Here is a 16443-nt window from a genome sequence, read left to right as displayed (position 1 = left end):
ACCAGCCACTTTAAAAATAAGATCTGAATGAACCAACATGTTCAGTCCAATTCTAAAAGTTGATTGGTGACCAAAATAAATTAGCTACGGTTTCTAGAATGAAAATGTTATTTAACATCATGTTCATAAACAAACGTGCTTGATTCGTTATATGCTGCATTTAGTTATCTTTAGAAATAAAATAAAATAAAACTCCCGCTTGGAGGCACCGACTGATCGAGTTCAATTCGGAACAAAATGGGAATATCAGGTGTTACTTTTTATTTCAAATCAGGAGTTATTCTTATTTCTTACATCTGCAGCTCTAAAATATAATATTAAAAGATGTTTAAGCAGTTCTTCGTTAATTTGAGGGAGTCCGCATTTTAGATAATTGCCTTCACCTGACGTAGTTTTTTAGTTTTGCGCATGTGCGTTTGTGTTTTTGCAGGAGCCGACGGTCCCAGTCGATCACCGGGGACCCGCACCTGTCCAGTCCGCCCAGACTCCGGTCTCCCCTCGCTGCTTCTAGCATGATGTCTTACCTCAAACAGGCCCCGTACGGCATGAGCGGGCTGGGCCTGAGCGGAGCCGCCATGGACCTGCTGCACCCGTCCGTGGGCTATCCCGGTACGCACGAAGACAAACACAAAATAACGCCTGCAAACGGAAACCAAAACCTCCACAAATGTGTTGTTGTTTTTTTTCCACTTCCAGGTGCTTGTTTTAAAATATATTCTTATTTTTATGGTGAGTTTTTGCTAAGCTGGTGTGTTCGTTTTACGCTTCAAACTGAATCCTAAAAGCACTTCATATTCTTAATTTTACTAAAATTAGCGTAACCCACCGGCACCAGTTATCCACTTTTCTATAAAGATAAACGATTTTCAGATTTTATCCGATATTTCACATTAAATTATTTGGATTTCGGTGTAGTAAAGTGTAAGAATTAACTCTAACAACTTCCAGAAGTGGGTAGAGTAGCAAAACAATGTACTCAAGAGCATTTTTACTCAAATAAAACGAAAGAGTAGCTGTCCTAAAAAAATTATTCAAAAATATTTAGTGCAAACTTCCATTCAAATACTAACCATAACATCTGATTTAATGTTAAAAGATTAAAAATAAGGTCACCAGGCAGACAAGAATATAAAGTTAGGAGCACATTCTTGCTTTTTACAGATTAAAATAATAATTAAATCAAATAATAATAAAATAACAAATGTAGGTAAAGAAAATCCTTTCTCCAATATATATAAAGCAGGTTAAGATATTTCCAGTGACACTATTCAGTATTTACTGTATCTTTGACCTCAAAGGGACACAGCAAGTTCAGCAAATGGAAAATAACTTTGCAATAAAACTGCAGCTTGTGCAGAAACACAACGTCTCACTTTAAGATAAACTGGAGGTTTCTGTTTAAAACAAGCTTGTTCTTCATTCAGTAAAGTTACTCGCAGTGGGAACATCCAGAAATTTTACTCAAGGAAATGTAAAGACACTTCAAAGTAAAATTAGCCAAGCAAAAGTAAAAGGTGTGGTGCAGTAAAACTTGTTTTTCCAAAATTTACTCAAGTAAATGTAATTTATTATTGACACATCTTAGCAGAGGCTGCAGGACAAAAAGTTCACATGGCAACTTGTTAGAATATATTTGAAAAGTTTATTCATACTTCTCTAAAATGTTATTCCTTTTTTCTATCTTAGCTTCTGAATAGCAGCTAAGATAGACCAACTAAATGAGCAAAATAATCAAATGATTATTCAGTAAACAGTAATTTAACTCGGTATTTAAATTTATGATGTCATAGTTCCCAGAATCCCCCACAAACAAAAAAAATGCACATTACCTGATCTTTTTGGTAACAAGTTCACTCAATTTGAATAATTTACAGATTTAGTTATTACTGTAAGATATGTTATAGTTTGGTGGTACAAATTTATTACAGAAAATGTTTTATTTTTTATCAGATTTTGTGAAAAATGAAAGAATCAGAACAATAATCTAATTGTGCAATTCAAACAATGATACACTAATAATACTCTAATAATAATACACAATTACAAAGTAGTCAGCAGAAAAGGAAGCAAAATGTCACGACAAGCAAACAGTTTCTATGAAAACTTGTTTGAGGATTAATTATGACAAGCTGCAAAACAATAACAGTTCATGGATGATTAAAACACATTTTTATAGTTAACATTTCATAATGTTTCCATTTGCAACTTTGTGTCAAATTACATAATTAAAAGAGCAAAAATAAAGACAGCTCAGACCACAAAATGTTTATAATCTTGTTTTTTGCATCGAGTTTCATCCAGAAAACATCTGTAACATGAAGCAAACAGAATATGGGACCGAATCTTTAGTGAGATGCAGTAAAGAACTGCTGTTGTTACAGTAACTTAGTCAAAAACAGACCAAACTGTTTGCAGTGTAATTACACCTGGATGTGGCAGTTTTTTAACCGGGCAAAATGGCTCTCTGCACAGGACTGCAATCCATCAGGGGGCGACACAAGCGCTCTGAAATTAAGATTATGTCATTTGCATCTGAAAATAGTTTTCTGCTGCTTGCATGTCCAGTGGTTGCACACCAGTGTCATTTTACAGTGCAGAATGCAAGCACTGTAAAAAACAAAATGCTAATGGTTTTGAAGTTGGTGTCTGATTTGAAGATTTCTACTTGGTTCTACATGTTGGACTTTTTTACTGCTTTTTTTAAGGAATTTGGGCTACAGCTCAAAATCTAAATGGTTATAACTGGAATTGAGAAGAGAGTCTTTAAAACACAGTTTGAGATTTATTCAAACTTAATTTGTTTTGTAAAAACACAGAAAAGAGTTGAACGTTAAGCACGTTTTCAGATTGAATCAATCTCAAACATGGACTCAATTAATTATTCATTGCAGATTTTTACTAAACATCAGATTTAATTTAAGAAGAAATTAACATGAAGCATAAACAACTTTTTAACATGAAGGTGATTAAATAAAATCAGGTATCATCGCTCCAAGTTTTGAATTTGGTTGTTGTATTTTGCAACTTTATAATTAAAGTTTTCCATGTTTATGATTGATTGATTTGTTCTTTCATTGAAAGCTGATTTTTTTCTTTGAGTGAAAATCATAAGTTTAGACTGAAGCTTCATGCACAGTTGCACATTTAACTTTGGGGTTTTATTAGGTTTTTGAAGGTTCCTGGTGATCAACATTAACACTTTTTTTGTGATTTTTTATTTGTTTTGTTCCATCAGCCAACCCTCGAAAGCAGCGGCGGGAACGTACGACCTTCACCCGGACGCAGCTGGACATCCTGGAGTCTCTGTTCGCCAAAACGCGCTACCCAGACATCTTCATGAGGGAGGAGGTGGCGCTGAAAATCAACCTGCCAGAGTCCAGAGTGCAGGTCAGCCAGGACAAACACTGCAGTTACAAAAAATACACAACTTCTCATCGGGGAGGGAGAAAAAATGCTGATTTGGCTTTTTATTTTTTTTAGTCTGGAGTCGAACGTTAAATTCAAACTTAAATGCGTTCTTTGAAGCTTCCAACTTCAGGAAATACAGTGTAAAGGGGTTAATAGGATCCAGTGTCACTTCCTGCGAGACTCATCTGTGTTTCACCTCGGGCTCGATTAACTTTGCTGTGAGCAAGAAATATTCAGCGACTTTCAGTCGAGTTTAGACAAGTCTTTAAAGAAAGTTTGGCAGCTTTTGATACGATGAGCTTTCTTTCAGAAAAGCTTCTCAGAGATTTTCCTTAGCTGGCTTTAGGAATCCTCAGCCGGGATTAGAGCTGCAATATTGGCTGCTTTTCCTTATTTTATCTGAGAAACGTCCAAGTTTCAACATCTCTATTATCATTGTGGGTTACATCTTATAGAAACAAAGATTATTTTGGCAAAATGCAGCAAATAAATATTGTTGTATAACTTCAAAACTACAGTAAGTTACAAACTAGGAATTTGTTTTTGTACAAAATTAATTAGGAAAAGGGAAAAAAAATCCTGATTATTGACCCCAGAGGTTGAAGTTAACTAAATGGACTTTTACCATCCACAAACAACTTATTTCTCAAAAACATCATTATTTTATGAACATTTAAGCTTTCACCATGCACAGTTATTGACAGAAAATCTGATGATTATTTACACAAATCAGGGAAGTATGAGGCAGTGCTCCACAAATGATCTTCCTCTATAAAGGAAAGCAAATGGAAGATGGAAAGAAAAACCATTCAATAAAAAACTCAAAGCTGACAATTAATCCTGATTAATCAAGGATTAACCTGGTTATAACTGTGTAGGAAAACTTCCATCAGATTAATCAGATTAATTGCTTCAGTCCCAGTCTGATGTACAGTAATGACCTTTTAACGTCTTCATTCCTCAGGTTTGGTTCAAGAACAGGCGAGCCAAGTGTCGGCAGCAGCAGCAGAGCAACAACAGCGCCAAGGTGAAACCACTGAAGAAGAAGTCGTCTCCGACCAGGGAGAGCACTGGATCCGAGAGCAGCGGCCAGTTCACTCCGCCGGCCGTGTCCAGCTCTTCCTCCTCCACCTCTACCTCCTCTTCCTCGTCCTCTGCCTCCTCTGGTCTTGGCGGTCCTGCTTTGATCAGCACTTCTACCTCCGTCACCGCTCCGGTGTCGTCCATCTGGAGCCCGGCGCCGATCTCCCCGGCCCCGGCGCCGGCCAACCTGCCCGACCCGGTCGCTCCAACCAGTGCATCCTGCATGCAGCGCTCCGCCACCTCCTCCTCCAATGCTGGAGCAGCTTCCTATCCGGTGTCCTACAGCCAAACGGCGGCGGCGTACAGCCAGGGCTACCCGGCCTCAGCGTCGGGCTCCTACTTCAGCGGGGTGGAGTGTGGCTCCTACCTGGCACCCATGCATTCCCACCACCACCCGCACCACCCGCACCAGCTCAGCCCCATGACGGGCTCCTCCATGACCGGACACCCACACCACCATATTGGCCAGACGACGGGCCACCACCACCACCACCCGCCACATCACCACCAGACGTACAGCGGGCCCGGCTTGGCCTTTAACTCCACAGACTGTCTGGATTACAAGGAGCAGACTGCAGCTTCAGCCTGGAAGCTCAACTTCAACGCTACCGACTGTTTGGACTACAAAGACCAGGCCTCTTGGCGCTTCCAGGTTCTGTGACTTCCTTCGCCCATTGCTTAGTCTGTTCAAAGACTTTCTTTTCGTTCGTTTTTTGTAAATTGAAGATCCCGAATCTAATAGAAAAGACATTTTTAAAGGGGCAGTGTTATGAAAAATGTAAGTTTTTTTTTTTTTCGTCTTATTCCCTCATCAGAAACATACCTGGAGTGTCGCTCTGATTCATTCATGCAAATCCTTTCATCTTCCCTGGCAACCATTCAGCTGCACAAAACACCTAGGTGGACTTAGCTCCGCCCCCACTCACCTCCTTCAGACTAGCCTGCAGCAATTAGCAAACATCTGATGTAACTGCACATCTGCTGAACTCCTTCTACGAGCCATTTCTCAGTGAAACGCTGCTAAAAAAAAATTCAAAATAAAATACTGTTAAAGGGTTAAAGAAGAGCGATGTGTTTATTTTATTTATTTTATTTAAAATGGTGTGCATAAAACTGACATGACACTATCATAAACATGAAGGAGTGTTCATGAATGTTTATTTACTGAATGTGTTCATTCAGTAAATAATGACAATTTTAATGCAAAGTTGCATTAAAAGTCCATTAAAGGCGTAAACTTTGCATTATTCGGTCAAGAATGACCCTTTTAATGGAAAGTTCTATTAAAATTAACATAAAAATTCAGTAAGAGTCAACTTTGCATTAAAAGTGTCATTATTTACTGAATGACACTTCATGGACACTCCTTCATGTTTATGATGCCTTCAGGTCTTAAATAAAGCCACGTGTTGACTTCCTGAAGGCGGAGTTTCAGAAAGAGCTGGAGTTTTTAAAGAGACAGAGACCCAATTTTAAGGCGTTAAGTTACAAAGTAAAATTTCTTTTAAATCATATTTGATATATAGCATTTTTTAACAACTTAAGTAAACATAGTTACTTATAGTTGTGCTGTAAAAGTGGCACTATGTGCCTGGAAGACACATAATACTGCCCCTTTAAAAACGTACCTGTGAATGAACTGAAACCATGCACTGAGCAGCTACACCTTGAGTTCAACCCTGCTGTTACTTGTGGATTATTTTTCTACTCCAGAATTTGAGAAAGAAAAAAAAACTGACTTATTTCCAACTGAAGGCCTTTAACAGGAAAACTCCTCTGGAGATGCATACAGTCTGGGATCACCTCAGCGAAGAAAAAAACACAAGATGGGGAGAAACAAAGTCACCTGTTGGACATTACGACGGGCTGAGATCTTATTTTTATCAACAGGATGCTGCTGGGATTTTCAGCCTGAGCTTCAGAAACTCCATTTTACAGGGGAGTGTTGGAGAACGGTTTGCAGCACTTGTTTGGGATTGTCACACTTTCCTAGTTGCTCTTTGCAAGGGAAAGAAAAGCAAAATGTGAATTTGTATCACAATGTCAGAATGCTGTAGATTCTAAAAATGTACATTTGTGTCTTTATAATAAAGTCTTGTTTAAACCTTGAGAAATGTTTGTCATTTCTGAAGATCCAGTGTTGGCAGGAGCAGTTAGTTAGTCGCTCTGGTTTAAAACATGTGGTGAACTGATTTCACTTCATTTATTGCTACACTGTAACACATTTGAGCTGCATTTAGTTGTGTATACTTTATTTATTTGATTTAAAGAGTTGTCTTCTACTCTTTAAATCAAATGAATGAATCCAGTTTTAGATTTAGAGTCTAAATGTGAGTTTGTGGAAGATAAACTTACAGCAGTGAGTTGTGTTAACTTTTTATTAATTTTGTCCAACCTCCAGGAGTTGAATAAACTAGAGTTTTTGCTAATTAAAAAACTGAAAGGAGAAAAAGACAGGAGTGGGAACTATTTCCCAGAATGCTTAGCAGCATGTTTCTGTATCCTGAGATGGAAGAGCGTCACATTGATCCGACTCTGGTGTTTTATTAAGGAAAACGTTTATTTTAAAGCCTGAGGATAAAGTCCTGCTCACACTAAATGTTTCTGAGCTGAATTCATTGTGAAGTTTAATAAAATTCATCATCAGATCAGAAATTTTGTTCATGCAACTTGAAACAAGAATTTAGATTATTTAAAAGTAAAATAAGTAGCTATTTTAACTTAATTTTGTGAGTGAAATAATAGAGAAATGTGGCTCTTTAACCAGGAGAGGACTGGTTTTTTCTTACATATTGTGAAATATTTTGTTTAAATTGCAGCATTAAGTTAAAACTCACAATCTAAGATTAATGAACTTTAAAAACAATGTTTAGACAACTTGTCTCTTGTTGTTAAATCAACTTCATGAACTTTAATTTCTGAGTTAAAACCAAAACAATTTTCTTGTCGATTTAAATTGCATTTTCAAGGCAGCAGGTGGACTTTTGTTTTCAAGTTAAACCAACTTCAAATGTTTTAGAGTGTATAATAACAATCTGAAAAGGACCAAATAGCGACGTAACAAGATCTTGTGATGTTCAAACATCGTCATAGTGAAGTCTATCTGACAAAACTCAAACTGGTTGCTGTTTTATTCTAAGCTACTATTAAAAGCAGGAAGATATTTTCATGTTTCATTTGTCTCCTTTTGAGTAGCAACAAAACAAACAGTGACCAACAAGGTAATTGTAAGAACTGGAAGAATATCTAAACTCGCTAACAGTTAGCTGCTGCTAACTGAGTTTCCCCACAAGAACCTGACTACAGTTTGCAAATGCAAGAACCTTTACTCTGTACATTAAACCACAAAAATGACTTTTTTCAGTGTTTTTAAGCATTACAAACAGATAAACTATTAAAAAGTAAAGGTATGGATTGATAAACCTAGACTTAATTATTCAGATTGTTTAAAATAAAGTTTGTAAACCTTTGCTGTATTGATGATTTTTTTTTTGTTTTTGAAAAAGGTGACATTTTGTGTCATCCCATTTCTTAAGTTGGATGTTTCATCCCACTCTTTTCCGAGTTAAAAAACTGTCATTTATTTTTGTTATGCCTGTAACAACAAATACTTCCAGCTCAGGTTAACTTACCTGCTGATAACAAACTGTCTGCTCACCAGTTTGCAGTCAGCCAATCAGATGGACTGATCAATCAGTAACCTCCAATAACGTCGTTCCTGGGTGAGGAGAAGACAACAGACTTAATGATTTCCTGTTCACACATTTACCTCTGTAAATGTTTCCTGTGCTAAAGTGAAGAAATGATCGCCCTACCTCTCTAACTGAAGTTTTTATTTTACACTATGATTCCATAAACTCACTGAGATGTGAGTTTAACAAACTAATATTAGGGAAACTAATATTCCCTAATATTAGTTTGTTATTCCTGTTATAAGCAAAGCAGCACTAAAATTTAAAAGACTTATTTATTTACAAAAATAGAGCGGTGTGTTTGTTTTATATGGCTGTGAATTTTTGGGAAAAGTTTTCAACTAATTTTCAAAATTTAGCCAGAATTTTCTCTAAGATGATTAAATAATTCTAAGAATAGCAAACGTAGAAAATCTCTTTATTTAAAACAACTGAAACTGAAAATGTTCTTATTAGCAGTGTAGAAAATTATGGTGGATATGTTAACAGTCTATATGTTAAAGGAGACAGTTGTTCTCAGTTAATGTTTTATTTTTCACTGAACACATTATGAGTTCATCAGCAGGGACAGCTACAGGTTTTGGATGAGAGGTTTGCATTAGGATAAAGATGAGCTTTTCAGCTTTATTTAAATTATTGTACGTTGCAAACCGTCAGTACACTGTAACGTTATTTCCACATCACACGAGTCATGTGATTCACAACTGGATGTTACTACTGGTGGAAATGACAAAGAAGACTGCGAGGACGATGGCGCAGCATGTTTTTAAACGACTTATCGTGAGAACAAACTTATTCACGTGTGATTTTAATTGTTTCTTATTTAATGGTAACACTGCAATTGAGAAATTGTGTTTTTCTGACATTATACCAGCAAAGTTTTGTGCATATTTGTAATGGAAACGCAGCTACTGCAAAAAAAAATTCAAACAAAGCCTTAAAAAGCTGCACATAAATCTGAGCACACAACATTCCTGCTTCTTACCTGTTGGTCACATTTTAAAATCAATCCGAATCACATAAAAGATCAACAACACAAAACTCAGAAGATGACAGTCAGAGGTTTCAAATCTTTTGTAAAAGATATTATAAAAAAAAAAACAAGAAGTATTTGCTGTAGCTCAAAGTGGGTCAGTGTAAATGTTATCTCTGGCACCCAGAGGAAAACATTCAGCGAGGATGTCAATAATCAAAGCCGTCCCCCTCAGCAGCACTGGACCAGGTTAGCAAACATGTACACTGGCTTTCCCCGTGTTTGTTTGGCTGTGTCGACCGCAATATACAACTCATTTGATCCGAGGGAGAAAGGGACGAATCACGATTTTAATTAACCACTGCCCTGCTTCCTTGCTGTGTCCCTCCAGCAGCTGGACAAACAGTTTTTTTTGTAAACATGGCGTCTGTGCCACGTGTTTGCCCGCCCTGCATCCAGCCGGGTTTTACCAGCATGCACCGCTGCCTTGTGTAAACACCGACCCAGATGTACCACATTAGGCCAAACTGATCTGTAGGCCACGTTCAGGCGATGAACAAGATGAACGGCTGCTTGTTTCTTATCTCGGTAGTGACTAAATGTCTTGTCTAAATAAATTCCAGGTTCTATCAGGAGCTTTTTTAACCACTTAAGTGAGTAAAATGTAAATAAAAAAACAGTTAGAGAATTTCTACTGGACAAAGATATTTCCAAAAGAAGATAGCAGCAGCAAGAGAAAGAGCAAATCCACCTTTTGATAAAGAAGATGGTCCTTTGATAAGGGAGAAAAATGCACAAATCACAAACAATAGATAGATGATGAGCCAGGACTGAATTATGAATATAATCTCAAGTAGCTGCCATGATTTTTAATGATTTATCGCACGAACACGTTTATTCATGTGCACTTTTAATTTAATTCCTTATTTAATAGAAATGCTAAAATTGCAAAGTTGTGTTTTTCGACATCAGCTGAATATCGACAAAGATTTTCTTGCGATCGTAAAGGAAACGCAGCTGGTGATGCATCATCTTCCATCCACATTCTCAGAGAGAATCATCGTTTTCAAGTTAAACGATGGATGATTTTCAAACCAACTTGGTACTTTTTAATTCAACATCTTTTTTCCCCATCAGTGTTTGGTTTGTGGATCTTCTGAATTAAACAAAAAGGCAGAAGAACAGAAAAAGGTATAAAAATCAAAATGATGAGTTATCATTATAAACCCTTCCAGCATCTCTGTGTGTTTGTAGTTTCAGATGGAAATGGCTTTCACACGCCAGCTAAATAGATTACGATACAGTGAGGGATTAGGGGTTGCCTTGCCGCCGGCCCGCTAATCCTAAACGCAGACTGTCATCAGCCCTGACATGTCCGGGACTCCTTCGGCACAAAATGGCTCCTTGGCTTAAGAAGCCAATCTAGTGACACACACACACACACACACGCACGCACACACACCCCCCCCCCCACACACACACACACGCACGCACCCCCCCCCCCCCCACACACACACACACACACAAAGACAATCCACTACCTCCTCCTCCTTCAGCATGAATATTCCTATCAGGCCTGTCAGCGACAGGAAAGACAATGACATTCGTCTTCAAAGCAGGAGATTAGATGCTGCACGAGACAAAAGCCGACTCTTTGAAGTGATTTTAGTTCACATTCCAGCAAGTTAACCACACGACAATAACAGTTCGGGAGATTTTTAAAAACTTCGGTCAGACTTCAGGGATTTCAGTTTCTGGGCAGGAATCACAGTCTGAGCGCTTTCTTCCTTTCTTTTACAAACGTTCACAATTATTTTGGATGTTTCGAGAACAAACTACATTTTCTTCTTGACTGACTGTGTGTCAGGCTGTCCTTGCAGATAATATTTATTTCTTGTCAAGAAACTCACCTAAAAACCTCACACAAACCTCAGTTAAATATAAAATCATATATGCATCTGATTTTATCCCCTAAGGGTAATATAGATGTAAATAATTGTTGTATTTGTAACAAGACTGACCCTTCAATGAATTTAAATGCACAGATTAAATAATAACATTTATTCAGAGCATTTGAAAAGTAATGTCTGTGATTCAGCGAAAAGGGAAAATAAAAGCAAGTTTTAGGGAAACTTCAACTGATGAAAATATCACCAATACTAAAATTTCAATACAAATACAGTCAATCAAATAGTTTGGTCAGATTTTTTTAAATACTTTATGTTAAAAATGACCGGAAACAGCAAATTAATGCACTTAGCATGAGTATGTTTATCTTTTTCTCACTAATTTAATGAATAATAAAACTACATGAATAAGCAATATATTAACTGACACGCGGTAAGGTAAAGATAAATTATTGCAGGATTTAGTTTTGTTCCATATCTCACTTTTATGAATGAATGCATATATTTGTTTGTTATTTTGCTTTTATTTGCTTGTGTTTACGTGTCGGCGCAGTAGAAAGTCCTGGGCTGAAATCCCAGCTTGGCAGAGGAGAAATTTTATGTTTCTCTGGTGAATTTGTAGCGTTTCTCTGCTTCCTGAGGTCTGAGGGTGTGAATATTTTCTGTCTTCTTGTTTTTCTGTGAGGCAGCAGGTCCAAACTTTAGCTATGAAAAACTTAATGAAAGTTTCATGAAATTTAACTGACACACTTTTGCTCTTAACTGCAAATATTCATGCACTTTTGTTATTTTTGTGGCACATTGCGCTTTCTGACACGCGCAGGATGGATATTACATTTGCATTTTTATAAATATGCAGATATTTTTGAAATATTTGGAAACTTGCACAATGTATTTCCTTCCATAAAAATACAAACTTATCTTAAAGTTGTTTTTGTTTTGTTCCTTGTTACCTTCCAGATCTGGAGTGCATCTTGTTCTCAGCTTCCTACATTTGATGTCTGTGCTTCCTGAGTGCCTGTTCTTTTTTCCGAGGCCGTGCTGGCTGAAGCGGAGCCTCTCCTTGAAACAAACAGCGATACGAAATCTCTTTTGTCAGGGCCGTGCCTAAGCCTAATCTAATGATTCAGATGACTGGGGGCCATATTTAGCGGATAGCCACTGGCTCACTTCAAACAAGCCGCTACGGGTGGAACTTTCCCAAGGATTAACACTTAAAGGAGAGCCAGAGAGAGGAAGAAAGAGGGGGGAAAACAGAGTGGATGTCTTGCAGGGAATCCACCATTAAGTCGAGTCTCAGAGTGCCAGAGAGGAATGTGTTTGCTGAGCTGTGATCCAGGACTGTTTCAGCACTAATGGAAAAACTGGCCCAGTATGTCTGACATCCAACGTCGGGGCTTTCTACTAAAACAAACAGACATGCTCATCGAGTTAAATGGTGTTTGGGATTCAAGCAGAAGTTTGAGCGATAATAGCTGATCTGTGTTAGCACCGTGACAGACTAGACAAGAAAAACTGGAGTTTGTTAGAAACGATATTATATGTATTTAGGGAGATGATGAAAAAGATTTTGCCAGGGCAAAATCATGAGGTTACTATAGTTAATTAAAACTAACCTGATAACGAAAACTGACATTGAGAAATTAGCTGAAATAAAAAAAAACTGTATTAAAGATGGATTAAAGCTCTAGTATGCAGTTTGTTTTTTTGTTTTACATATTTCTTGAAACTGTCTCTATGACAGTAAATCAAGCTGCTCTTCCTCCTCCTGCACAGCAAATTTGGAAATTTTCCATCAACTCCTACAGAGTTAAATTCAACACTTTGAAAGTGTTTATATTGGTCCACTTTGGATGGTGTAGAAGTTACACTTCTGAAAGTGTTATTTGTGATAGAGTTGAATCAACACTCACAGTAGTTGAAATCAAATACACTTCAGTGTTAATCTACCCAACAACTAGTGTATATTGTCAAAAGTTAACACTATGAACATGTTAATCTAACACAGAATGGTGTAAAGTATATATTAACATAGAAGTCTGAGTTTTAAAATACTACTAGCAAGGTGTGCTGTGTGCAGGGGTTAAGCACAACTCACATATGGAGACTCTAGTTTTCAATGCGGCTGTGGGTCCGCTTCCCGGTCTTCCCCTTCTCTCATTACCCACTTTTTTTGTCAATTTACTACCAAATAAAAGCCATTAGAGCAATTAAAACCTTTTTTTCCCCAGAAACTATTGACCATCAATAATCCCCAAATTCATTTTAAAAGACATTAGATGCCGCATTAGAGGCTACAAAAACACCAGCACCAGTTGCAGTATGTAATCACGAGAAGTATGTTTTACATACTTGCCTCACACCATATATGCTGACAGTTTTAACAAACATGATGTATTGTTCATAAAAGTTACATACTGCAGATTTAAATGTTTTTGTTTGTTTGTTTGTTTTTTGTTTGTTTCTTTTCTGGACTTGAGACTAAAGTGAAGCTGCAGAAACAGAGAGCTGTTAGGTTCTCTGAAACTAAAATCAGGCTGTTTGTGTTAATTCAAACTAACATATTCTGTCATCACTAGAAAGCTCTAACTTGATAAAAAAAAAATCCCCAAAATCTAAAGCAAACAAATATTATTTTGAAACAGCTTCAGAAAGATCTAATAACTGAACTTATGATGCTGATTTGTTGCCACTCTGTCAATACAATGACAAAATTAAACAATATTTTCCTCACATCCAGTAATATTTTCAGGTGGATGTTAATCAACAAAGGCTGTTATTCGAAGACTCCAGGTGTGTTTTGCTAATTGAACTTCCCCCGCTGAAAGATTTGCCTGTTTGTTGGTGACCGACTTTGTTTCTGGCGCTTCGGTAACGAGTCGGCGCTTGTGTCTGACAGCTGGAGGTGCCCCTCGGTGCTGCTGTCACCGCTCTGACTGACAGGCCGCTGCAACACAACAAACCCTGGATTAAAGTCAGCCAGGCGTAAACAAACACTGACTTTCCTAAAGGAGAGCAAAGCAGAGGGCACAGGGTGCTGACCCAGTTCAGACTCCAGGGAAGTTATTCTGCGACTGCAGCAGGTGAGATTCTCAGAGGAGAAAAATGCTGAAATCATCCTAAATGACTCAGTTGGCCTTCACTGAACTGAGCTTGAAATGGCATAAACATCCAGTTACAGTTAAACCTGAGAGGATGAAATGAGGCATTTTCTAATTAAATGAAAGAATCCCCATTAACGAGAAATAACAGCGTTTTCTTCTACGTACACTGTAAAACATTTGAGTCGCATTTAGATGTGTCTACTGTCTTCTACTCTTCAAGTAAAATAAATGAATCCAGTTTTAGATTTAGATCCTAACTGTGAGTTTGTGAAAGATAAACTTACAGCAGTAAGTTGTGTTAACTTTTTATTAATTTTGTCAAACCTCCAGGAGTTGAATCAACCAGAGTTTTCAGGTTAGCACTTAAAAAACTGAAAGAAGAAAAAGACAGGAGCGGGAACTATTTCCCAGAATGCTTAGCGGCATGTTTCTGTATCCTGAGATGGAAGAGCGTCACATTGATCCGACTCTGGTGTTTTATTAAGGAAAATGTTTATTTTAAAGCTTGAGGATAAAGTCCTGCTCACACTGAATGTTTCTAAGCCGAATTCATTGTGAAGTTTAATAAAATTCATCATCAGATCAGAAATTTTGTTCATGCAACTTGAAACAAGAATTTAAATTATTCTAAAATAAAATAAGTAGATATTTTATCTTAATATTGTGAGTGAAATAATAGAGAAATGTGGCTCTTTAACCAGGAGAGGACAGACTTTTTCTTACGTATTGTGAAATAAATATTTAGTTTAAATTTCAGCATTAAGTTAAAAGTCACAATTCAAGATTAATGAACTTAAAAAACGATGTTTAGACAACTTGTCTGTTGTTGTTAAATCAACTTCATGAACTTTAATTTCTGACTGAAAACCAAAACAATTTTCTTGTTGACTTAAATTGCATTTTCAAGGCAGCAGGTGGACTTTTGTTTTCAAGTTAAACCAACTTCAAATGTTTTACAGTGTGGAGGATTACATTAACAGTTTGCTCTGCTAATGGTAATTTACCTAACAACTGAATCTACTGGTTTTCTAGCTTACTAAAATGCTAAAGTTGCCAAATGGATGGATGGCAGAAACATGGCATTACAATCGGATCTGACTGCGTTTGTCTTATTCTCCAGTGTAACAGAGGATATGCTCTAATCTTATTTATTGAACAGCTTATAGAAGCTCGCAATGAGAAGATTTACTTTGACTAAGGCGGCAGCCTTATCATTCGCTGGGAGGGAAGGCGATTAGCAGCAAATTATTAAACAAAGAATTAAGACCTGAGATCCAATCTAGATGAGATCGCTGCTAAATTGAACTGATTTGGAAAGTGCTGTGACATCTAGACCTCACTATCTGCAGAAATGTTGACACACTCTGATAAAAGTGTTTGACCATTCCTCCTGCTGGAAGTTTCTCCATCTTAAAGTCACTACTAATGTGCTAAAAACTTCTCAAAATAACATTAACACAGTCTTTCTTTTCTTTTTTCTTTTGTTTGTTATGTCTTTATCATTTTACACTTAAAAATCAACATAAAGGACTAAAATCTCTGGGAACATTTTTTTTATAAAGATATCTTTTAAACCACATCTTTCAAAATGAATCAATATCCTGCTGATGTTAATGATAAAGATTAGAACAAAGAAAAAAAAATTTATTGCTGTATATCAAGGTTAGTCTTTAACAATTAACAAGTGCTAAATACTCCAGTTTCAGTTCTCAACTTGTGAAAATCAAGTGGTGTTTTGGGTATTTTGCAAAATCTAACTCCAGACTGTGATTTACAACATTGTGGAAAAAACACAACTTTTAAAATGTGATTGCACTGTAAAAAATTTGAAGTTGGTTTAACTTGAAAACGAAAGTCAACCTGCTGCCTTGAAAATGCAATTTAAGTCGACAAGAAAATTGTTTTGGTTTTCATTCAGAAATTAAAGTTCATGAAGTTGATTTAACAACAAGAGGCAAGTTGTCTAAACTTTGTTTTTTAAGTTCATTAATCTTGAATTGTGACTTTTAACTTAATGCTGCAATAAATTATTTCACAATACACAACCAAAAACTGTCCTCACCTGGTTAAAGAGCCACATTTCTCTATTATTTTACTCACAATATCAAGTTAAAATATCTCCTTATTTTACTTTAGAATAATTTAAATTCTTGTTTCAAGTTGCATGAACAAAATTTCTGATCTGATGATGAATTTTATTAAACTTCACAATGAATTCAGCTCAGAAACATTTAGTGTGAACAGGACTTTATCCTCAAGCTTTAAAATAAACATTT

General features: G+C 36.8%; 1 protein-coding gene across 1 annotated transcript; it reads left to right on the top strand.

The window, feature by feature from the left end:
- Nucleotides 1–481: 481 nt before the first annotated feature.
- On the top strand, nt 482–5252 carry LOC106927297 (homeobox protein OTX1 B-like). The gene is made up of 3 exons (XM_015002778.2): nt 482–609; nt 3236–3387; nt 4373–5252. Exons 1-3 carry the CDS (start codon nt 513–515, stop codon nt 5150–5152), a joined length of 1029 nt encoding a protein of 342 aa, XP_014858264.2. The 5' UTR covers nt 482–512; the 3' UTR covers nt 5153–5252.
- Nucleotides 5253–16443: the final 11191 nt, after the last annotated feature.

This window comes from Poecilia mexicana, unplaced genomic scaffold (genome assembly GCF_051168715.1).
Source record: "Poecilia mexicana isolate PSO_F unplaced genomic scaffold, ASM5116871v1 scaffold_1, whole genome shotgun sequence".
In the NCBI taxonomy this organism is placed as follows: Eukaryota; Metazoa; Chordata; class Actinopteri; order Cyprinodontiformes; family Poeciliidae; genus Poecilia; species Poecilia mexicana.
The sequence above is the reverse complement of the archived record's forward strand: the minus strand, read 5'-3'. Positions and strand labels throughout refer to the sequence as shown.